Genomic DNA, 18,876 nt, shown 5'->3' with positions numbered 1-18,876 from the left:
AGTGAGATGGGAGGAGGGAAAAAAAAAAGAAATGAGAGAGTTTAAGTTTAAAAACTTTAAAAACTTACTTTTTATGTTTTTAGAGAATAGACTATATTTTTTAGTTAGTCTTGAGTTCAGTTTTTTAAAATTGTTTTTGAATTTAAAAACATTGGATTCAAATAGAATACCAAACAAACCTTTAAAGAAATAAAGCCAAAAGTGCAAACACCTTCACGGCGGTAACGGAAGCCCAAATGGGGGCGTTAACCCACCACCTCTTAATCTATAAGTAGATGCTCCCGCACGTCTCCGGTTTCCCTTCCTACTCCCAATCCCATTCCCCTTCACTCCCCCCCAACCAACAAACCCTAAATCCAACTTTAGCCCTCTTTCTTTCACCCTCCCCCAATTGTGTCTGTATTTTCGGACGGCAAACTAATCCAAAAATTAAATTAAATTAAATTAACAGTTAAAAATTACAGATAAATTAAAAATAATTAAAAGTGGAAAAGGGAAGAGCAAACATGGTAGTTGATGATATGCTGGAGATGAGCATCATGGTCGCCTCTGGAGTTCCCTCTTGCTTCCGCTTCCCCGATGCTTATCCCAAAAGGTAATCTCTTTCAGGATCCCTGCTTCGTTTTTCTGCTTCTGGGTCTTCTGGGTCCTCTGGATTTTTAGCCCCTTTGTTTTTGTAAAATTTGTGCTTTAAAAAAAAAAAAACAAAAAAAATCATGGATTTGATGGGTATGATTCAGTGTCTTCCACCTGGGTTTGGTGGAATTCAGGAGATTCTTGGGCTAGGGTTAGATACATTTTTTCTATAGCGTTTTTATCTCTCTCCCTTTGTGATTGAATTTAAATTATATACCATCAGTTCTTCTGGAATTCTATTTCTATTTATAATTTGTTTATTGGGGGTATTGAATCTTGTTTTATATTGTTGAATATTTGATGTGGGTTTGTGAGGAAATTCTCATCTGGTTTGATAAATCTAGGGTTTTGATGGAGGGAAGATACAGTGGGGATTGATTGATATGATGTTGTTCTCTCTTTGAATTGTTTTTGGAAAAATGGCAATATTCAATCCACCAGCAACAATCCCCACCGAGGAGCTGTTCAGCTGAAACGGCAGATTCGATGCTCACGGCCCTGTCAATGGAGAATCACCACCCGTCCACGCTCTTGTCCATGGATTCCAGCGCTTCCTCTCACGACGAATTGGATTTGGAGATGAATCGACAGATCATACTTTCCGGCCCCCCTGATATAAATTTGCCCCTGTCAGCCGAGCGCAGCCCACCTCCACCTTCGTGGAATTCAGACGCTTGTGATATTCTAGATGTTGGCCTTGGCCCACAGGTGTATGAGACTGAGAGTTTGCTTACAATGCCCAAGGTTGGACGGAAATGCGCCAAGCGAGTAGACAGCATATGGGGCGCTTGGTTCTTCTTCAGTTTTTACTTCAAGCCCGCATTGAATGAGAAGTCAAAGGCCAAAATCGTCCGGGACAGTAATGGTGTTTCTGGGTATGAGAAATCTGATCTCAAGCTTGATGTTTTCATGGTTCAGCATGACATGGAGAACATGTACATGTGGGTTTTCAAGGAGAGGCCTGAGAATGCTTTGGGGAAGATGCAGCTAAGGAGCTACATGAATGGGCATTCCCGCCAAGGGGAGCGTCTGTTTCCATTTAGTGTCGACAAGGGTTTTGCTCGATCTCACAGGATGCAGCGGAAGCATTATAGGGGTCTTTCAAACCCCCAATGTGTGCATGGGATTGAGCTTGTTCGGTCACCTAATCTCATCGGTCTTGATGAAGAAGACCGTAAAAGGTGGATGGAACTGACTGGGAGGGATGTGAACTTCACAATTCCTATGGAAGCAGGGGATTTTAGTTCTTGGAGAAACCTTCCGAATACAGATTTCGAGCTTGAGAGGCCACCTGCTCCAATAAAGAGCGCGCCCAATTCTCACTCAAAGAAACTTCTGAATGGGTCTGGGCTCAATTTGTCTACCCAGCCATCTATCAACAACAATTCTGATGGAATGGACCTTTCTCCTGTCAGCAAGAGGAGGAAGGAGTTTTTCCCCCACGGGAATGATGACGATTGCTACCTGGCTGTTAATCCTCCGTCCGATCGAATCCCAGATACGGAAACCCACCCAAATGAGGTGCAATGGCCAAATCAATTTAGTGGTGTAATGAAGAACGTCTACGGGCCTGTTACAGCTGCAAAAACAATCTATGAGGATGATGCAGGTTATTTAATCATCATCAGCTTACCCTTTGTGGATCTTCAAAGGGTGAAAGTTTCTTGGAGGAATACTTTTACTCAAGGCATCATTAAGGTATCTTGTATAAGCACATCTCGCTTGCCATACATCAAGAGACATGATCGGACTTTCATTCTTACGGATCCAGCCTCTGAGCATTGTTCCCCAGGAGAGTTTGTCAGGGAAATCCCGCTTGCCACCCGCATTCCTGAAGACGCTAACATAGAAGCTTATTACGACGGGCCAGGCTCTGTGCTTGAGATTATGGTTCCAAAACTCCGCGCTGGGCCAGAAGAACATGAGGTTCGTGTTTGCCTACGCCCTCACCTTGGAGGCAATGATCTCATGTTGACTTAAAATTAGGCAATTTATAGAGGTCTGTAAGGGTTTATTGTCATGGTTGGGGCATTGTTCTACTAACTGTTGTACCATGAAAGCGTATTGCATGAAGGAAACAAAAACGTGCTGCTCACGTTTGGCTTTTCAGTTTTTGCTACTAAGTTATGCATCTGGTTATGAATTGACTCTCACTATTTTCTTGATTTATATAGATTTGTCAAAAAAATTCTTGATTTTTATTCGGTTCGAGTCGTTAAACTGTAGACTAATCTGCCCTGTCGATACATTGAACATGACTTTCTCACTTTCATAGCTTGTGTCAATGGCTTAGAAAACTGAGTGTGTGGTTGTATGAACTGTTCTGTATTGAAGGTTGAAGGGGCATGATGCCAATGAATCCATGATCACATATTTCAGTGTCTTTTGAAAAATTGACTGAAATGATCAATTTATTTCAAATCTCACTTTGCGTAAATGATCAGTTATCAGTATAATTTTCGATATTTGATTTGATCACTCTCAATAATTAGGCTATGATTTACGAATATTTTCTGTAATATTTCATTTAGGGTTGAACTTGAATCCCAGCGCAGAGATCAATTTGTTCATACATTTTCCTTGTTTGTTTGTTTCATCAAGACTAAAATATCCTTTGAAGCCGGACACGTGTCATAGTTACATATCGTTGCATTCTTCTTCCTTCGGATGATATCTTATCATTTTTGCATTGCTGTCACCACCCACTTATTAGAAGAGGGGCTTTTTGTTGGGGAAAAGAAGGAAATACAAGACCTTGCTTGCTTTAATATACACTCTTAATTACTTGAGCTACAAATCGTTTCTTATAAAGCCGGACAACGACTTAAGTTACAAACCGCTTATAATGAAGTCGGCACTCGATACGGAAGGTCTTGTTAGAGTTTTTTAACTCCTTCACACCAATGGCTTAGCTTTCTGATAAGAATAAAAATTGTGGCAGCCGCAGGGCAATTGAGGGAATTTCAAAGAGGAGATATTTTTGGAGGCAGATTCTCTCCCCTCCTACTTTTCGTACCCTCCCGTGCCTTTCTGTTTTGTATGGTCACGGTTAAACCACGTCAGCATTTTATATTAATTTTTTTATAAAAATAATAAGACAAAAAATAATAGTAATATAAAATGTTAATATGTCTTAACCGTGATCACACAAATAGAAGGGCACAGGTGGACATGGGAAGTGGGAGGACAGATAATCTGCCTCCGATATTTTTTGGGAAGGCGACGTGACATTAGGGTTTTGTATTTGAATCATTGGATATTCCTAAAAGCTGTGGGTTGTGGGAATTCCACTTTATTCGCCAAAAGCACAAGTGATTTGTGTTCTTTTCGGTTCATGGTGATGTTATTGTTACAGAAATGGGGTCAACAGTGATTAACTATGAACAAAAAAAGTAGCTGTCAGATAAGTAGGTAACAAATGTTGCTAATCACTTAAATGATGATAGTATTAAAGAACGAAACTTGTCAACCAGCTCACAATCTAGTGTTGCATTTTTGTTTCTTCAATGTTAGAGAATACTTAAAGTTAAAAATTTAATCGCGTGACTTTATTTGGCGTATAACGGAATGTTGGGTTTAGATGATCTTTGACCACTTCTCTTTTTTATTCTGGTACAATGAAATGGAAAACTAAATAATTCAAGGACACCATTTTTAAGGGTTTGCTACATTAAGTCATGAAAAACTCGATTAGAGACTAACTTTGTACAAATATCAGCTAACTCTTCAAGGATCCGACTTTTCTTTTATAAAATGTATATCACCAAATTAAATATCTCAAGTTCCGAGTTTTCTTTTACAAATAGAAAATTAAATATCACAAGTTGTGATTTTTCTTGTATAAAATGTGTATCGCCAAATTAATCAAGATCTAAGTAATTGTTGCTTGTCACAATGTAAATTCGTAAATCTTTTTCTTTTTGAATTTGGAATTAGTAGGTGAAGGATTTATCCACAACTTGATTTATATGACTTGATAGGGTTGCATTTGACAACCTTTGTCCGTCAGGGGAGTTGGCGGAGGCAAGTAAGGCTAAAAGGGCAAAGGCAGGCAGAGAAGGGGTCAATGGTGGCGTCTGGCCTCTTTGAAGCGACACCTTGTTGGCTGTTATTGCTTCAAATAATTTCATGTCAATTTTGATGTCAGGTTCTATGTCTTCCCGCCTTCTGTCAGTATCCACACTTTGCTTCACGCACGGATATGCCGTGCCGTTGGATTGCAAATGGATGGTTAAAGAGGGTCAAGGAATTGCGTGATCATCATCTTTTCGTTCGTCATTATAGTCAATATAACGGTCAAAATACGTGTCAATACTCAATATTTAAAATTAAAAAAAAGGAAATCAACCGGTTACTTTACCACGTAACCTCCGAGTATCAGAAAGACTTATAGAGACATTTCAACTTCTTTCTGTCCACCATCACAAAATTTATCAGCACCAGGAATCAATTTATCAGCGTCAATAAGCAAACTCAAAACGTACCGTATTTCTTACAAACTTGAAATTTGTTCCTAAAGCCACACCGTCTTTTTTGTCAAAATAAGTGTCAAGAAAAAATGTGAGGTGAAATCAGTTCCATTTCAAAAACTTAGGGTCTGTTTGGTATTGGATTTGAGTATAAAGTTTTTAACTCAAAAACAATTTTTAAGGTAAAAAACAACCTGTATGGTAAGCCCATTTTGCAAAACTGGACTTAAAAAAATTTAAGAATAACCCATTGTAATTTGAAAACAAGTCAGATTTTTTAATTTTTTTTTTTCACAAATTCATATTGTGATGGAGGTCTAAGTGACATGAGCCGCGCAGACCACAAACAGGCCTTTCGCCTCACCAACAACGAACAACTAAGTGATTCCGGCCAGTAGGGTGAAGGTTCCGGCGAATAGCTTTAGGCCTAGAATCTCTGAGTGCTTGATTGGGGACGAGACTGGACCATTTTCTTTACTGCCAAGAACGATCAAGGTAATGAGTCTCTCTTACTGTTTTGTTTGGTTCCTCGAAATGATAGGAAAGTTGGATTTATGTGTTTCATTTGTTGGGTTGTGAGAAATCAAGTTTATTTGTCTAATTGGTGTGATTCATTTGTGTACTTCGAGAAATTATGAGATGATCCAATCTGTTCCATTTCAAAAGCTTAATTTTCCAATTTAAGAGAAATTTGATAAATTATTTTTGTATAATAAAGATTCTAACAAAAGAAAGAAAAACATGATATAGCCAAAAGAATATTCCTTTAAAACTGGCTAAAAAAGTACAAATTAAAAAGTTCAAAAAAAATAAAAATAAACGCCTGGCAGAAATTTACCGGCGGCACAACATAAAAGGTTCCGCAAAATAGAAAAATAGGCATTGATATATAACTTCAAGGCCAAATAAAACATAAAAATATTAAGTTCCACAGACACCTAAATAATAATTCCCAAAAAACGACATAACCCCTGGCAGCAAAAAACTTAGTCGACCTCCTCGATCTTGGGGCCTGGGCCGCTGGCACTAGGTGGAGCATCATCATCATCAACTGGGCCGGCACCTTCGCCCCCAGCTCCCTGGTACATCTTGGCGATGATTGGGTTGCAGATGCTCTCCAACTCCTTCATCTTGTCTTCAAACTCATCGGCCTCCGCCAGCTGGTTGCTGTCCAACCATTGGATGGCAGTCTCGATCGAGTCTTCGATCTTCTTCTTGTCGGCCGGCGGCAGCTTGGCCCCAATCTTCTCGTCCTTGATGGTGTTCCTCATGTTGTAGGCATAGTTCTCCAAGGCGTTCTTGCTCTCAACCTTCTTCTTGTGCTCTTCGTCCTCCGACTTGTACTTCTCGGCCTCCTGAACCATCTTCTCAATCTCCTCCTTGGACAACCTGCCCTTGTCGTTGGTGATTGTGATCTTGTTCTTTTGTCCGGTGGTCTTGTCCTCGGCGGAGACATTCAAGATACCGTTAGCGTCAATGTCGAAGCAGACAGTGATCTGGGGTACTCCTCTGGGTGCAGGTGGGATTCCGGAGAGCTCAAACTTTCCGAGCAAGTTGTTGTCCCTGGTTCTGGTTCTTTCTCCTTCATACACCTGAATCAAGACTCCGGGCTGGTTGTCGGAGTAGGTTGAGAAGACCTGTTCCTTCTTGGTGGGGATGGTGGTGTTTCTGGGGATCAACACAGTCATGACACCTCCGGCGGTTTCCAATCCGAGGGAAAGAGGGGTAACATCCAACAGAAGAAGGTCCTGGACCTTCTCGTTGCCCTCTCCGCTGAGAATGGCAGCCTGGACGGCAGCACCATAGGCGACAGCCTCATCAGGGTTGATGCTCTTGCAGAGCTCCTTGCCGTTGAAGAAGTCCTGAAGAAGCTGCTGTACTTTAGGAATACGGGTGGATCCTCCAACAAGAACGACATCGTGGACGGTGCTCTTGTCCATCTTGGCATCCCTCAAACATTTCTCAACTGGCTCCATACACTTCCTGAAAAGATCCATGTTCAACTCCTCAAATCTGGCACGGGTGATGGTGGAGTAGAAATCGATACCCTCGTAAAGGGAGTCAATTTCAATGGTGGTCTGAGCGGTGGAAGAGAGGGTTCTCTTCGCCCTTTCGCAAGATGTCCTCAACCTCCTGAGGGCTCTGGGGTTGCCGCTGATATCCTTCTTATTCTTCCTCTTGAACTCCTGAACGAAATGGTTCACCATTCTGTTGTCAAAATCTTCTCCTCCCAAATGGGTGTCACCGGCTGTGGCCTTGACCTCGAAAATACCCTCCTCAATGGTGAGAAGAGACACATCAAAAGTACCACCTCCAAGATCGAAGATCAAGACATTCTTCTCACCAACGCTGGTGGCCTTCTTGTCAAGACCATAAGCAATGGCAGCAGCGGTGGGCTCATTGATGATACGGAGGACATTGATTCCGGCAATAACTCCGGCATCCTTGGTGGCCTGACGCTGGGAATCATTAAAGTAGGCAGGGACTGTGACAACAGCGTTCTTGATGGTGCTGCCAAGGTAGGCCTCGGCGATCTCACGCATCTTGATGAGGACCATAGACGAGATTTCCTCAGCGGCAAAGAGCTTGTCTTCTCCCTTGTAGGAGACTCCGATCATGGGCTTGTCACCAGGGCCGGAGGTAACCTTGAATGGCCACAACTTCATGTCGCTCTGGACAGAGGCATCAGAAATTCTACGACCAATCAACCTCTTAGCATCTGCAAATTTAACAAATCAAAGATTATCAACATACACATCTTTAGTTTAAAACAAATCACTGTAAGCATACTATCAAAACAATTATTTAAAAAATTAATCTATACAACTAATCCATGTTCTTAACAGAGGTAATCTTATACAATACTAATCCATATTTTTAACAGAGGTAATCTTATACAATACTAATCCATATTTATAACACATCCAAGTAATCTTATACAATAGTAATCCATGTTTTTAACAGATCAATCATTGTACAAAACATTTAGCTTTCCAGATAATATCTATGTTAATAAAGAATCAGTTGAGTTATATCATTTCAATTGATATGTACCTTAATTAAAAAATTCAAATAAATATTCAGTTGGGTTCTATCATTTCAATTGATATGTACCTTAATTAAAAGGTTCAAATAATTTTCAAATAAATAGTGACAGAACTAAGATCCTGTTTTACTAGATCTACTAAGCAAATTTGAAAACTTTCAAATCACTGATCCAAATTGTTAACTACAGATCCAATCTAAATCAGCAACCATAAATCTCACTACCACAAATCAAATCGATGCATATTCACAAAGTCAATGAACAAAAAGGAATCAAATAGCATTAACAGATCTAAACGCATACTACTAAGAGAATACAGATCTATAAGCTAATTTAAACAAAAATACAGATCCAGAAACTAGCAAAAGAAACAATACAGATCCATATTCTACTGAAAGAGAGAGAACAAGGAGCTCAGATCTTACCGAAGACGGTGTTAATGGGGTTCATGGCGACCTGATTCTTAGCGGCATCTCCGATCAACCGCTCGGTATCAGTGAAAGCAACGTACGACGGGGTGGTTCTGTTACCCTGGTCGTTGGCGATGATCTCTACACGGTCGTGTTGCCAAACACCGACGCATGAGTATGTAGTGCCAAGATCAATTCCGATGGCCGGACCTTCTCCCTTACCGGCCATTGTATCAATCTAGGGTTTTGCCGACGGTGAATGAAATAATAAGAAGGCGAAAAACAACTGTGGCTGCTAGGGTTTGCAGAGTGAATGAAAGGAAGAGGAGTATCGAGGAGGTTTATATAGAGTTTGGGGGGTTGGAATTCCAGAATGTTCTATAACCCTAGAGTTTTGGAGCCGTGGGATGTGGGGCCAATGGACGGCTGGGATTGTTTTGACGTTACGATCGTAGACTCGTGGTCATGTTTGATTGAGATTCCGCGCTCCAGTCCGCGCGGCTGTGGTTTAGTCGGTTGCTTCTTATTGGGCTCATTGGCTCTCGGTGCTCCAACCATCGCCGTTCACTTTTACACGTAGGAGGGGTCCCACTCCACGTCGGAATCCAGATTGGCGGTGGTGGTAAAGAAAACCCTAGGTTTTTAACCCCTTCTAGATTGCCTAATTACAACTGTTTGAAATTTACTCTAAGACCTTTTCGCACGAGCAACTGTCATGCCAAAAATTTTAATAGGCCAAATAGTTAAAATGGTTCTTGAGATTTGCATAACTCATCATTTTAGTCTTTAACATTTCAAATCAATAAAAGTGGTCCCTGAGATTATCCATCATCCATCATTTTGGTCATTCTGTTAAAAACTCTGTTAAGTGTCCCGAAACTCTTAGCCGGAAGTTTTGGCAATTTTCAAAGCTTCGTAACTCAATTGTTTCTTAACCAAATTTGATCCATAATATATCAAAATGAAGATAGGAAAATGTAGAATAAGATTATACCTATTTGGAAGCCCAATGGCTGCCGGCGATGGCTGAAAAATAGCCTCAAAGTTGACTATTCCGATGGAAAACTTGAAAACTCACCGGAAACTGGGTAAACTTTAAACATTCATAACTTCTTCAATACTCAACGAAATCAAGTGATTCAAAAACGAAAATCATACTTCTCGATGAGATGAAGAAAATGGTACCTTTTTCGATGGCTAACTCACCGTGGTTTGGTAGGAAAACGGCTCAAAAGTAGTTGTCTTGGTATTGAGTTAGCCACTTTTAAGCCATTCTCTTCATCTCGTCGACAAATATGATTTTCATTTTTGAATCACTTGATTTCGTTGAGTATTGAAGAAGTTATGAACGTTTAAAGTTTACCTAGTTTCTTGTGAGTTTTCAAGTTTTCCCTCGGACCAGTCAACTTTGAGGTTATTTTCCGGCCATCTCCAGCAGCCATTAGGCTTCCAAATAGGTACAATCTTATTCTACACTTTCCTATCTTTATTTTGATATACTGTGGGTCGAATTTGGTTAAGAAACGATTGAATTACGAAGTTTTGAAAATTGCCTAAACTTCCGACCAAGAGCTATGGGACACTTAATGGAGTTTTTAATGGAATGACCAAAATGATGAATGGTGGACAATCTCAGGGATCACTTTTATTGATTTGAAATGTTAGGGACCAAAGTGATGAGTTATGCAAATCTTAAGGACCATTTTTGGCTATTTAGCCATTTTAATATGCTTCGGTGTCTAAATTTAGCCAGATTTTTAGCTATTAAATCTTTGGCACATATATGCCAAAAAATCAAATCTATAGAATCTTGAAGCATAGTATAAAATCTTTAGTCACACTCATCTTCAAACGGTATAAAATTTCTTACTTTAATAAACAGCAGTCATGTTCTCCTTTAAACAATATACGGGTCTGACTTTTAATTGTGAGAGGTTGTTGTTCATGAACTTAAGAAACCTAATTCTTAAGTTCCTATCTGTTTGTTTTTTGTTTTCTCACCAAAAATCGCTTCATTTTAAAGTTAAGCAATAAAATGTGTTTGGTAAATCTATAATATCATACCTATTTTGAAAGTTGCAATCATAAAAAATTGAGTTGGTTCGTGTTAGTACCATATTATATTGAGCCTCGTTACTTGTGCTTCTAGACATTGAGCTCATGATCTATGTAAAAAGGGAGGAACCCTTAGTCTATAAAAGGGACTCCTCACCCTCACAATCAGAAGAAGCCTCACATCCCCAAACAGAGGCTCTCATATTCAGAGCAAAGCTTTCTCACACTCTCTTTTTCTCTGGGGGACTCCCCCTCACACTTGTAATTCATACGTACAGTTATAGAGAAATACAATCAACATCAGTGTGGACGTAGCCCAAACATTGGGGTGAACCATGATACATCTTTGTGTTCTTTACTTTCTTGCAGATTCACGGTCGGATTTACGTTATTCCAAGACCTCCCAGTTTTATGCATCAACATTTGGCGCCGTCTGTGGGAATCGACACGAAAAGTTCTGTTGGTTCTCTTTCATTTGTTTTCATCTCACCACCATGAATCTGCACAACCCAAGAACCCAAAACCTCCCTCTTTGGACTTTTTCAGAAAACCTTTCATTTCATTTCCTCCGAAAAGATGGCTATGTCCAGCCTTCTCTCTAAACCACCACCACTTCATCCTCACTAAACACACCGACAAAATCAAACCTAGAAGTTTCTTTCGCCAAAGTTTCCGTCTTTCTTCTCACTATCTCACTTTTCCCTGCAAAACCCATAAACTAAAGCTCTTATCTTTCTACATCTTCTGCAGAGTTTTGGGTGAGAGGCAGACTTGTAAAATGGAGAGAAAGCATACTTTGAAAGAGGAGGTGACGAGGGGTTTGTCGTCGGGGAGGTCGGGGGCGAAGAGTCTGGCACGAAGCCAGTCCCTAATGTTGGGTTTATTGAGGCGGATGAGGAACCACCACGTGGCGCAGCCGGAGCCGCTGATGGTTCCGAGATCCGGGAGCTTGAGGCTACCGGAGGTGCTGTCGCCGCTGAAGGAGGGCCCGGATGGGACGAACGGTGAAGATTTTAGGATGGATGAGAAGTGGGCCATTGGAAAAAGTTGAGCAGCAGCAGGACAGTTAATGGCGATGAAAGATGAACACCAACTAACGGCGATCCAGATATCTCCGGCGGATGCCAATTGGACCACTCCAGGGAAGGAGCAGCAGGCCGCTGGGGTTGACATTTTTCTCCAGATCATGATGCTTGTCCTCTCTTTCGTCCTTGGCCATGTCCTTCGCCGCCACAAATTCTACTATATTTATGAGGCCATCGCTTCTCTTTTAATTGGTTTAATTGGTTGGGTTAGTCTTATCCTGAGCAATGGCACCACCACGACAGGGAACGTGAGCGGGACCGAGATCGAGAATGCCAGAGAGAGCACGACCACAGGCACAAACCTAGAGAGATAACCAGTGCAATTCGGCTCTGGTCAGGCACATCAAAGCCCCTGTGCGTCTCGTCTGGTCCTCGGTGAGGAGGTTTGATCAATCGCAGAAGTACAAGCCGTTCACGTCTCGTCGTCCCTGGTAGTCCCGTTATGCCCAACGTCTCCACCTCCATCAGGTGCAATAAAGGCAAGCGCACCAGAAGATGCCCCTTCATTTTGTCGGCACCAAACGTCTTCACTTTCCAAATAATTAATTAATTTCTTAGCATCAACTGCTCATCTTGTCCACCAACAATTTAAGGCTATTAAAGAAAGCACAAATTGTAGTGTGGGAGAATATTATGGAGCCTTGGGGGTGGACTCGTGGACCATGCAACAGAAAAAGAAAAGCAGAAAGCAATTGTTTGTGGAGGGGCGGTAGTGCTGGTCTTGGTGAGCTGGGGAGCCTTAAAGAATTAAGGGGAGGCTTAGTCATAAAGAATTTGAGGCATGTGGTGTCAGAATCAAATGTTGGTACACCTTTCAAGGACAAACAACATCTCCATTTGTTGGAATTGTGGTAAAAAAATAAATAAAAATAAAGCAAAAACAGAAAGCAAAAGTAGAAAAAGGGAGGAAAATAATGAAAAAGGAAAATATGTCTGGAGATGGAGAAAAGCCGATGAGGAAGTGGAAAACATGGCACACCTATACCCACTATCATTGATGAATATTTTATTTAGTTGTCTTCTGCAAACTGGAGCAATTATTGTATAGTTATATTGATGTGTAATCATAAATAAAGATAGAAGGCAGCATGCCAAAAAAAAAAGGCAAAATGTCGGCAGGCTCAAAATAGTGGGCGAGAATATTATTTAGAGGGTGAAGGCCCATATGCCCAAAAGAGCTAGGCCATATGGCTTCAAAGTCCAATTTACATCCCTCCACTTAAGGTTCACCTTCTATTATCACCAACCAGGTGATCAAAAGTACGTCCAGTACTCCAAAATTATTCGGCAGCCTGCCGCTATTATCACCAACTAGGTGATCAAAAGTATGTCCAGTACTCCAAAATTATACATGAGCATCACTCATGTCAATCATACATAAACATTTATGAGCATCACTCATGTCAATCATATATAAACATTCATGAGCATCACTCATGTCAACTGTGGATGCAAATTTCTTCCTCCTTGATCTTGGACAATTTTGCACCTACAAAACAATTAACACCTTAGGTTAAGGCCAAGAGCCTCACGTGCCCACGATGAATGGGGGGGCTTTGGCCGAAGAACCTCCGATGCCAAAGTTAGAATTTAGAGAGAAATAGTGTTTAGAGAATTTTGGGATTTTTGCCAAAGTGTTGGAATTAGCTTTTTGGTGAGAATGAGAGTATATTTATAGGGATAGGAGGTGGCTAGGGTTTTTAGGTTTAATTTAGGTTTAATTAGCCAATTTATTTGGCTATTAAACATAAGATGAATGTTTTGGTGGTTTTTGAATTTATTGGGTAATAAAAAGGAAGAAATGGTGAAAAAGGTAGAAAAAAGTGATGGATTAGGTTTTGAAATGGGGATAGCCGGCCATGTGGTGTTTTAGGGTTGAATTGGATGTATTTTGTAGTTATTTGGATATAATGGATGGTTTAATTGACAATTAACGGGTTAATTAGGCAATAAACCCATTAATTAGCCAATTAACATAATTTAAAAGGAATGTGTTTGGGAATTACCTTGTAGAAAGGATTTGATGAGATGGACTTTGAATTGTTACCTATTTTGGGCACTTCTGTCTTGGTTGAAAGAGGGTTGCCCGCTGCTTGCGCGTAGGAACCTCGTTGTACTGCAAGGGTATTTTTGTCATTTTTGTCCAAAAATCCACGTGTCGCCCTGTGAATATTTTTGGCTCCACAAATGCCCCCACACCTGTTGGGCTGCTCGCAGAAAAGGGCAGCAGGTGTAGAGATCTTCTTGCTTTAGGAAACTTAGGACTGCTTCCTATTTTGATGTAGATTCTCTCTTTAATAGGAAATTAGATCCTTCTAGGAAAGGGAAATAAATTTCTCTCAAAGCCTATTTAAATCCACCTTAAGTGGGTTATTAAATCAACTTTGGAGAGCGATTTATTCTACCCTACAAGAGAGAGATAGCTTAGAGGATATTTGTTCCCCCTCCTCTAGCAATCTTCTACATCTTGCCCGTGCAAAGGACCGTCTTTCGTTGATTTCTTCGTCTTCTTCGTGGATAGTGCTACCGCGGGGCAGCCGTCGGGGTGGTGCGGCACGTCGGCTGGCATGGGCCAGGAGTCGACTCGGCATGGGCCGATGAGGTATTGTGGCAGGGACCACTGCTTTAAGCTGCTCGACTTGGCTAGAACCAAGGGCAGCTTGTGTGGCTGGGACCTCGGATTGTGGCACTGGGGCGCAGTGTTAGGCAAGTCACATGGCTCATGTCTTTTTAGGCTTTTGGACATGACTCGAGCTAGGCTGGTGATTGAGAGAAATGAAGAGGTTGCGAACCTCATGAACTGCTAGAATGTTGGGTTGAACTTCCCTGCTAGGTACCACGAATGACGTTGGCTACTTTAACTCTTTTCGTCAGGAGAAACGTGGGCTGTTCCCAAAAGATGAGGGGAATAGGATCAAAGCGGATGCACTGGCTCGTCCAATCACTGTTGTGGATCCTGCTGCAAGTGAAGGTGGGAAAATGGATCTTCTCTGCTTGTTCAAGAGATGTCGGCTGAGAAAAAACCAAAGACTTCTTTCGCTGCTCATGAGGGTCCGCTTGCTACCAAGAGGTATGTGATTGACATGACTTCTTCCAATGGGAAGAAATGTAAGGCTGCTAGATCTGAGCATATGGCGTCTTCCATGTTGAGAATGGCTAGTACAATTGTGGATAAGATTACTCAGCGTAAAGGTTTTATCATGCCCCCAGTGCCGAAGTCTGTACCAGGACGTTCTTTGGGAGCCAAGTCTGGTTCATCTTTGTAGAAACTTGCTATTATGAAGAGTGGTAAGGTGGACTTGCTGCTAAAGTGGCGCCAAAGCCTGCTCCCTTTGCTGCTGAGATTGATTCGCCTCAGATTCAAGATCTTAAGCTTGCAATTTCTGAGCTTCGTTTCGCTACTTATGCTAAGAAGAGAGTGGATGAGCTGCAGCGCGTCCGTGTTAGTCTGCTTAAGAAGAATGAGCAACTGAAGGGTGACAAGGATGGGCCTGAGGTTTTAAGACCTTCTCTATTTCTCCGGAAGACTTGCTTGCTTTTACTTTTAAGGCTTCCATTGGTGAAGTAGTTGGAAAAGTTAGTGCCCAGACTGGGGCAGCCAGGGGTGAAGCGTCGGATGATGCCGCTGCTAAGAGCGTTACGGCTGTTGAAGGTGTGGCGACCGAGTAGTCGTGGGATGTCCAAGCTGCTGTAGTGTAGTATTTTAGGTAGCCTTTAGGATTTTCTTTGTTTTTCCTTGTAGCTTTTGTTTTGCTTGAACTCCTTCGGCCTTTGCTAGTTGTTTATAAACATGTTTTCCTTCGTTTTTCTTCATCTTCACTTCTTTTGTTCATGCCCTAACCTTTAGACTTGATAGACCAGTGGCAGACATGCTACTTTTTTATAAGCAGACAAACTCGCGTAGCCTATGCAGCCGTAGGTGTTGGTGTAGAACTTTGCAAAGTTGTTAGCCATATGGTTGGCAGCCGGATGCCTTACTTACAGAAGTAGACAAGTCCGCGTAACCACTAGGCTGTTAACCTTGACTTTCTTCAATTCCGTAGGTTGCGTAGCAAGTATCACAACACTTTAGGACTTGGTGTAGGTTGTTCCGCGCTTGGCAGAGGTGAAGCTTATCGACTACGTAGCATGTCGGCAGTGGATAAAACTTCGTATATGCGCGCTAGCTTGTTTAACCTTTCATAAGAATGTGCGGTTGTATAAGTCTAGTGCGGCTTCTCTGCTCGAAGGGCAAGCCGTAGGCAGTCTTCCGGAATCCGTAGGCTACCTTAGTGCACTCGGTAGCAGCTTTAGGATTCCAGGGCAGCCGTCCATCGGATGTACTGCGTAATGTGCCCTCTCCGTCTCTAGGGCCCGGTTCCCCACGGATTAGGCCAAGAGACCCAAAATCCTTCAGTTAGCTAAGCCTTGAAAAAGACCATTGCGGCTACTTCTAGGAACCCCGGCGCAAGCCATCGTGCATCTAGTTATACTAGGGCAGCCAGGCTCATCCACGTCTGGATATTCGGAGTGTAAAGTTTATCCTTCCGTCTTGGAGAGCTGACCCATATGGGTGTCGGAGAATTGGTTTACCCTCTCGCACTGGAGAGCATGGTTGGTCCCTCGGGGGGCGCAATTCCTGCGATGAGTCCCTAAGAAGGGCGCAGTCTTCTTTTGAAGTGCAGTAGTGATTAGTTGTTGTAAGCATGCAGCCAAGCCAAGTTGTGATTACTTCTAAATTCCTCATTGAAAAACGAGTGAAACGAACGAGAACTTTAGCTGTAAGGTAGGAACTGCATAACAACTGGATAGTCCTTAGCTTGTGAGGTGGTGCCCGTCGAGCTTATTGAGTCTTCGGGTTTTGATGTAGCGTGAGGTCACACATGGTACTTCTTCAGATTGTAGGCCATCCATTTCTTTTCAATCTTTTTGCCGCTTCATGGTGGTGAGGGTGTAATTACTCTTGCCCCCTACTCTGCTGATCTTGTACGGACCTTCCCAGATGGGATCCATCTTTTTGGAGCCTTCTCTGCCGGCAGTGATGAAGGCTTTTCTGCGTCGTCGACATGCAAATGCCAGAAGTCTCCATCGGGTGGAGTAGGCGCAGCTAGAGTGTGCTCGGCTACTTCTGAGGCATCGTTGGGCCGCTCTGTTACGTCACCTAGGCTCGGCGTGAAGACGCAGTAGGGAGCTGTGGAGATGGGGCCATGTCATACGCAACAGGAGATGTTCAACTGCCGGTATTGGGCCACTCTAGAGTTGAATCATTGAGCAAGGGTCGGCTAGGGCCGTATGATGCGCAGCAAGAAATGGTACTCAACTGCCGGTACATGTTGCTCCTATGTAGAATCTTTTAGAGTGACGAGGACAAAACTTGCTTTCGAGTGTGTCCTTCCAGTGTTGCGTTCGTCAGAAAACTTTACATCCGCTAGGGTCTACGCCTTTATCGTCGCGCGTCTGGATTGGGCAGAATAGTACGTCATTAGGATGATTGCATGCGTTTGAAAGTAAAACTTGTGCTTCTGGGTTGCAACAACTATCGCCAAAGTTAGCTTTTGAATTTTTAATAACATCGAGGAGAGCTTTTAAACTGTAGAATACAGGTAACTGTGGAATACAGGTAGTCGGGCCCCCATCTCTTCTCGCATGATGGTAGAGCTTATTGCTACTTTAGATACCGTCAAACATGTGAATAAGTCCTCCGCTGCTTCTAGGGAGGTGATGTTGGGTACTTCTTCAAGTCCTTGAATGTGCATTGGCGAGCCTCATCCCAAAGTGCATACTTCTCTGCCAAAGCAAAAGAGTCTGCTAGAGTTAGATCTTCTTTCATGATTAATTTTTCGAATAGCGGGTGGTCTGCTGGAAGTCCTTTTTGGAAGGCTGCTCTAGCTATCGAGTCGTTGCATCCGACTATTTTTGCCTTCTCTACTTTGAACCTCCTCACATAGTCGCGAAGTGACTCCTTTGGGTTCTTCTTGACGTTGAACAAATGATCAGATATCTTTTTGATCGAGCGATAGGATGAATATTCTTTGGTGAAAACCAAAGAAAGTTCGTAGAAATTCCGGATGGATTGTGGCGGCAGGGTGTAGAACCAATCTTGCGCCTCGCCTTGTAGAGTGGTGGCGAATATCTTGCACATAAGCTCATCGTTGTTTCGATAAAGGATCATTGCGCTTCGGTAGCGCTTTAAGTGTCTCTCCGAGTCTTCATACCCTTTGAAAGATGTGAAATGTGGCATGCTGAACTCTCGTGGAGGCTCTGCCTGCTCGATCTCGTCCGTGAAGGGTGACCTGCTTATGTTGGTCATGTTCCGTCGTAGTGCCTCGTCGGTGACCTCGTTGCGTTGGAAATCATGCAATCGCTTGGTCAAAAGTCTCTCTACTTCTTCCTGAATTTGCCTTTGTTGGGGTAGCGGAGCTCTCGGCTGCCCCCAGTCATGACTTGCTGGTCTAGGCTGCTCTTCCATGTGTTTGGCTCGTCTATGCCGTGGATGCAGTGCATATGGTGCGTCCCTAGTAGGTGAGCGAGTTCTTCGCAGGCTGCTGGTTGAACTTGAGCTGGATTGAGTGACTGCTTCTCTCCGTCCGTCGTGCTGCCTACTCTGATGTGAGGTGGATGACGCTCCTTGTGGGCTTAGCTGCGAATAGACACTTTGCCCGGAAGGTTGCTCATGTTGACTATCGGAGTATGACCCCAACCGTGAATGTTTGCTCATCCGTGGGCCTAGTCGAGAGTGCATGCTCCCTCGCTCTCTAAGACGGGAATGTACACTGCCCAAACGTTCGGCTCGTGGCTGGTCGAGTGGCTGCTTACCGGGACGCTGCTGGAAATGTTCGTCTGCCCTTGTCCTACTTCGGGATACCTCGTCCGGGGCACGTTGGATCCCGATACGTTGCAAAAGTTGATTCACCAAGGTTTTCTGTTGTACAAGGGCGCTCGTCAACTCTATGACTTGTCGAGACAAGTGTTGTTCGCCATTTGGATTGGAAGAGCTTGGAAGGAATGCGCCTCATTGGGTAGTGGAAAGGTGGTAAACTCCGGGCGCGAGATTTGAGTTGGGAAATGTCAAATCTGCGAAAAAATGTGGTGAGAATGCCCCCGGCTCGATGGTAGGTCCGGATGGTTGAGATAGTCTTGGGCCGACTTGGGCTGCTTGGAAAGCCACGGGAGCAGGCTGGGCCGTGAGAGTGGGC

The 18,876-nt window shown here is 42.8% G+C and overlaps 2 protein-coding genes across 2 annotated transcripts; one reads left to right on the top strand and one right to left on the bottom strand.

Annotated features, from left to right (window-relative positions):
* The first annotated feature begins 293 nt into the window (after positions 1-293).
* LOC126620237 (uncharacterized) lies at positions 294-2,805 on the top strand. The gene is made up of 2 exons (XM_050288749.1): positions 294-595; positions 981-2,805. The coding sequence occupies exon 2, from the start codon at positions 1,123-1,125 to the stop codon at positions 2,614-2,616; it is 1,494 nt and encodes a 497-aa protein (XP_050144706.1). The 5' UTR covers positions 294-595; positions 981-1,122; the 3' UTR covers positions 2,617-2,805.
* Positions 2,806-5,973: 3,168 nt separating this feature from the next.
* LOC126620236 (heat shock 70 kDa protein 1-like) lies at positions 5,974-8,891 on the bottom strand. The gene is made up of 2 exons (XM_050288748.1): positions 8,577-8,891; positions 5,974-7,824 (listed from the first exon to the last, which is right to left on the bottom strand). The coding sequence occupies exons 1-2, from the start codon at positions 8,788-8,790 to the stop codon at positions 6,092-6,094; spliced, it is 1,947 nt and encodes a 648-aa protein (XP_050144705.1). The 5' UTR covers positions 8,791-8,891; the 3' UTR covers positions 5,974-6,091.
* Between the last annotated feature and the right edge of the window lie 9,985 nt (positions 8,892-18,876).

The sequence above is a fragment of the Malus sylvestris genome, chromosome 4 (genome assembly GCF_916048215.2).
Source record: "Malus sylvestris chromosome 4, drMalSylv7.2, whole genome shotgun sequence".
Classification (NCBI taxonomy): Eukaryota; Viridiplantae; Streptophyta; class Magnoliopsida; order Rosales; family Rosaceae; genus Malus; species Malus sylvestris.
This window is presented reverse-complemented; position numbering and strand designations above follow the sequence as displayed.

What these genes read in the sequence shown, in the direction of transcription:
- LOC126620237 (XM_050288749.1), top strand. Translation starts at nt 1,123, where the DNA reads ATGCTCACGGCCCTGTCAATGGAGAATCACCACCCGTCCACGCTCTTG.
- LOC126620236 (XM_050288748.1), bottom strand. Translation starts at nt 8,790, where the DNA reads ATGGCCGGTAAGGGAGAAGGTCCGGCCATCGGAATTGATCTTGGCACT. An exon ending in CCCCATTAACACCGTCTTCG is followed by an intron (nt 7,825 to 8,576) that starts GTAAGATCTGAG and finishes TTAAATTTGCAG; the next exon opens with ATGCTAAGAGGTTGATTGGT.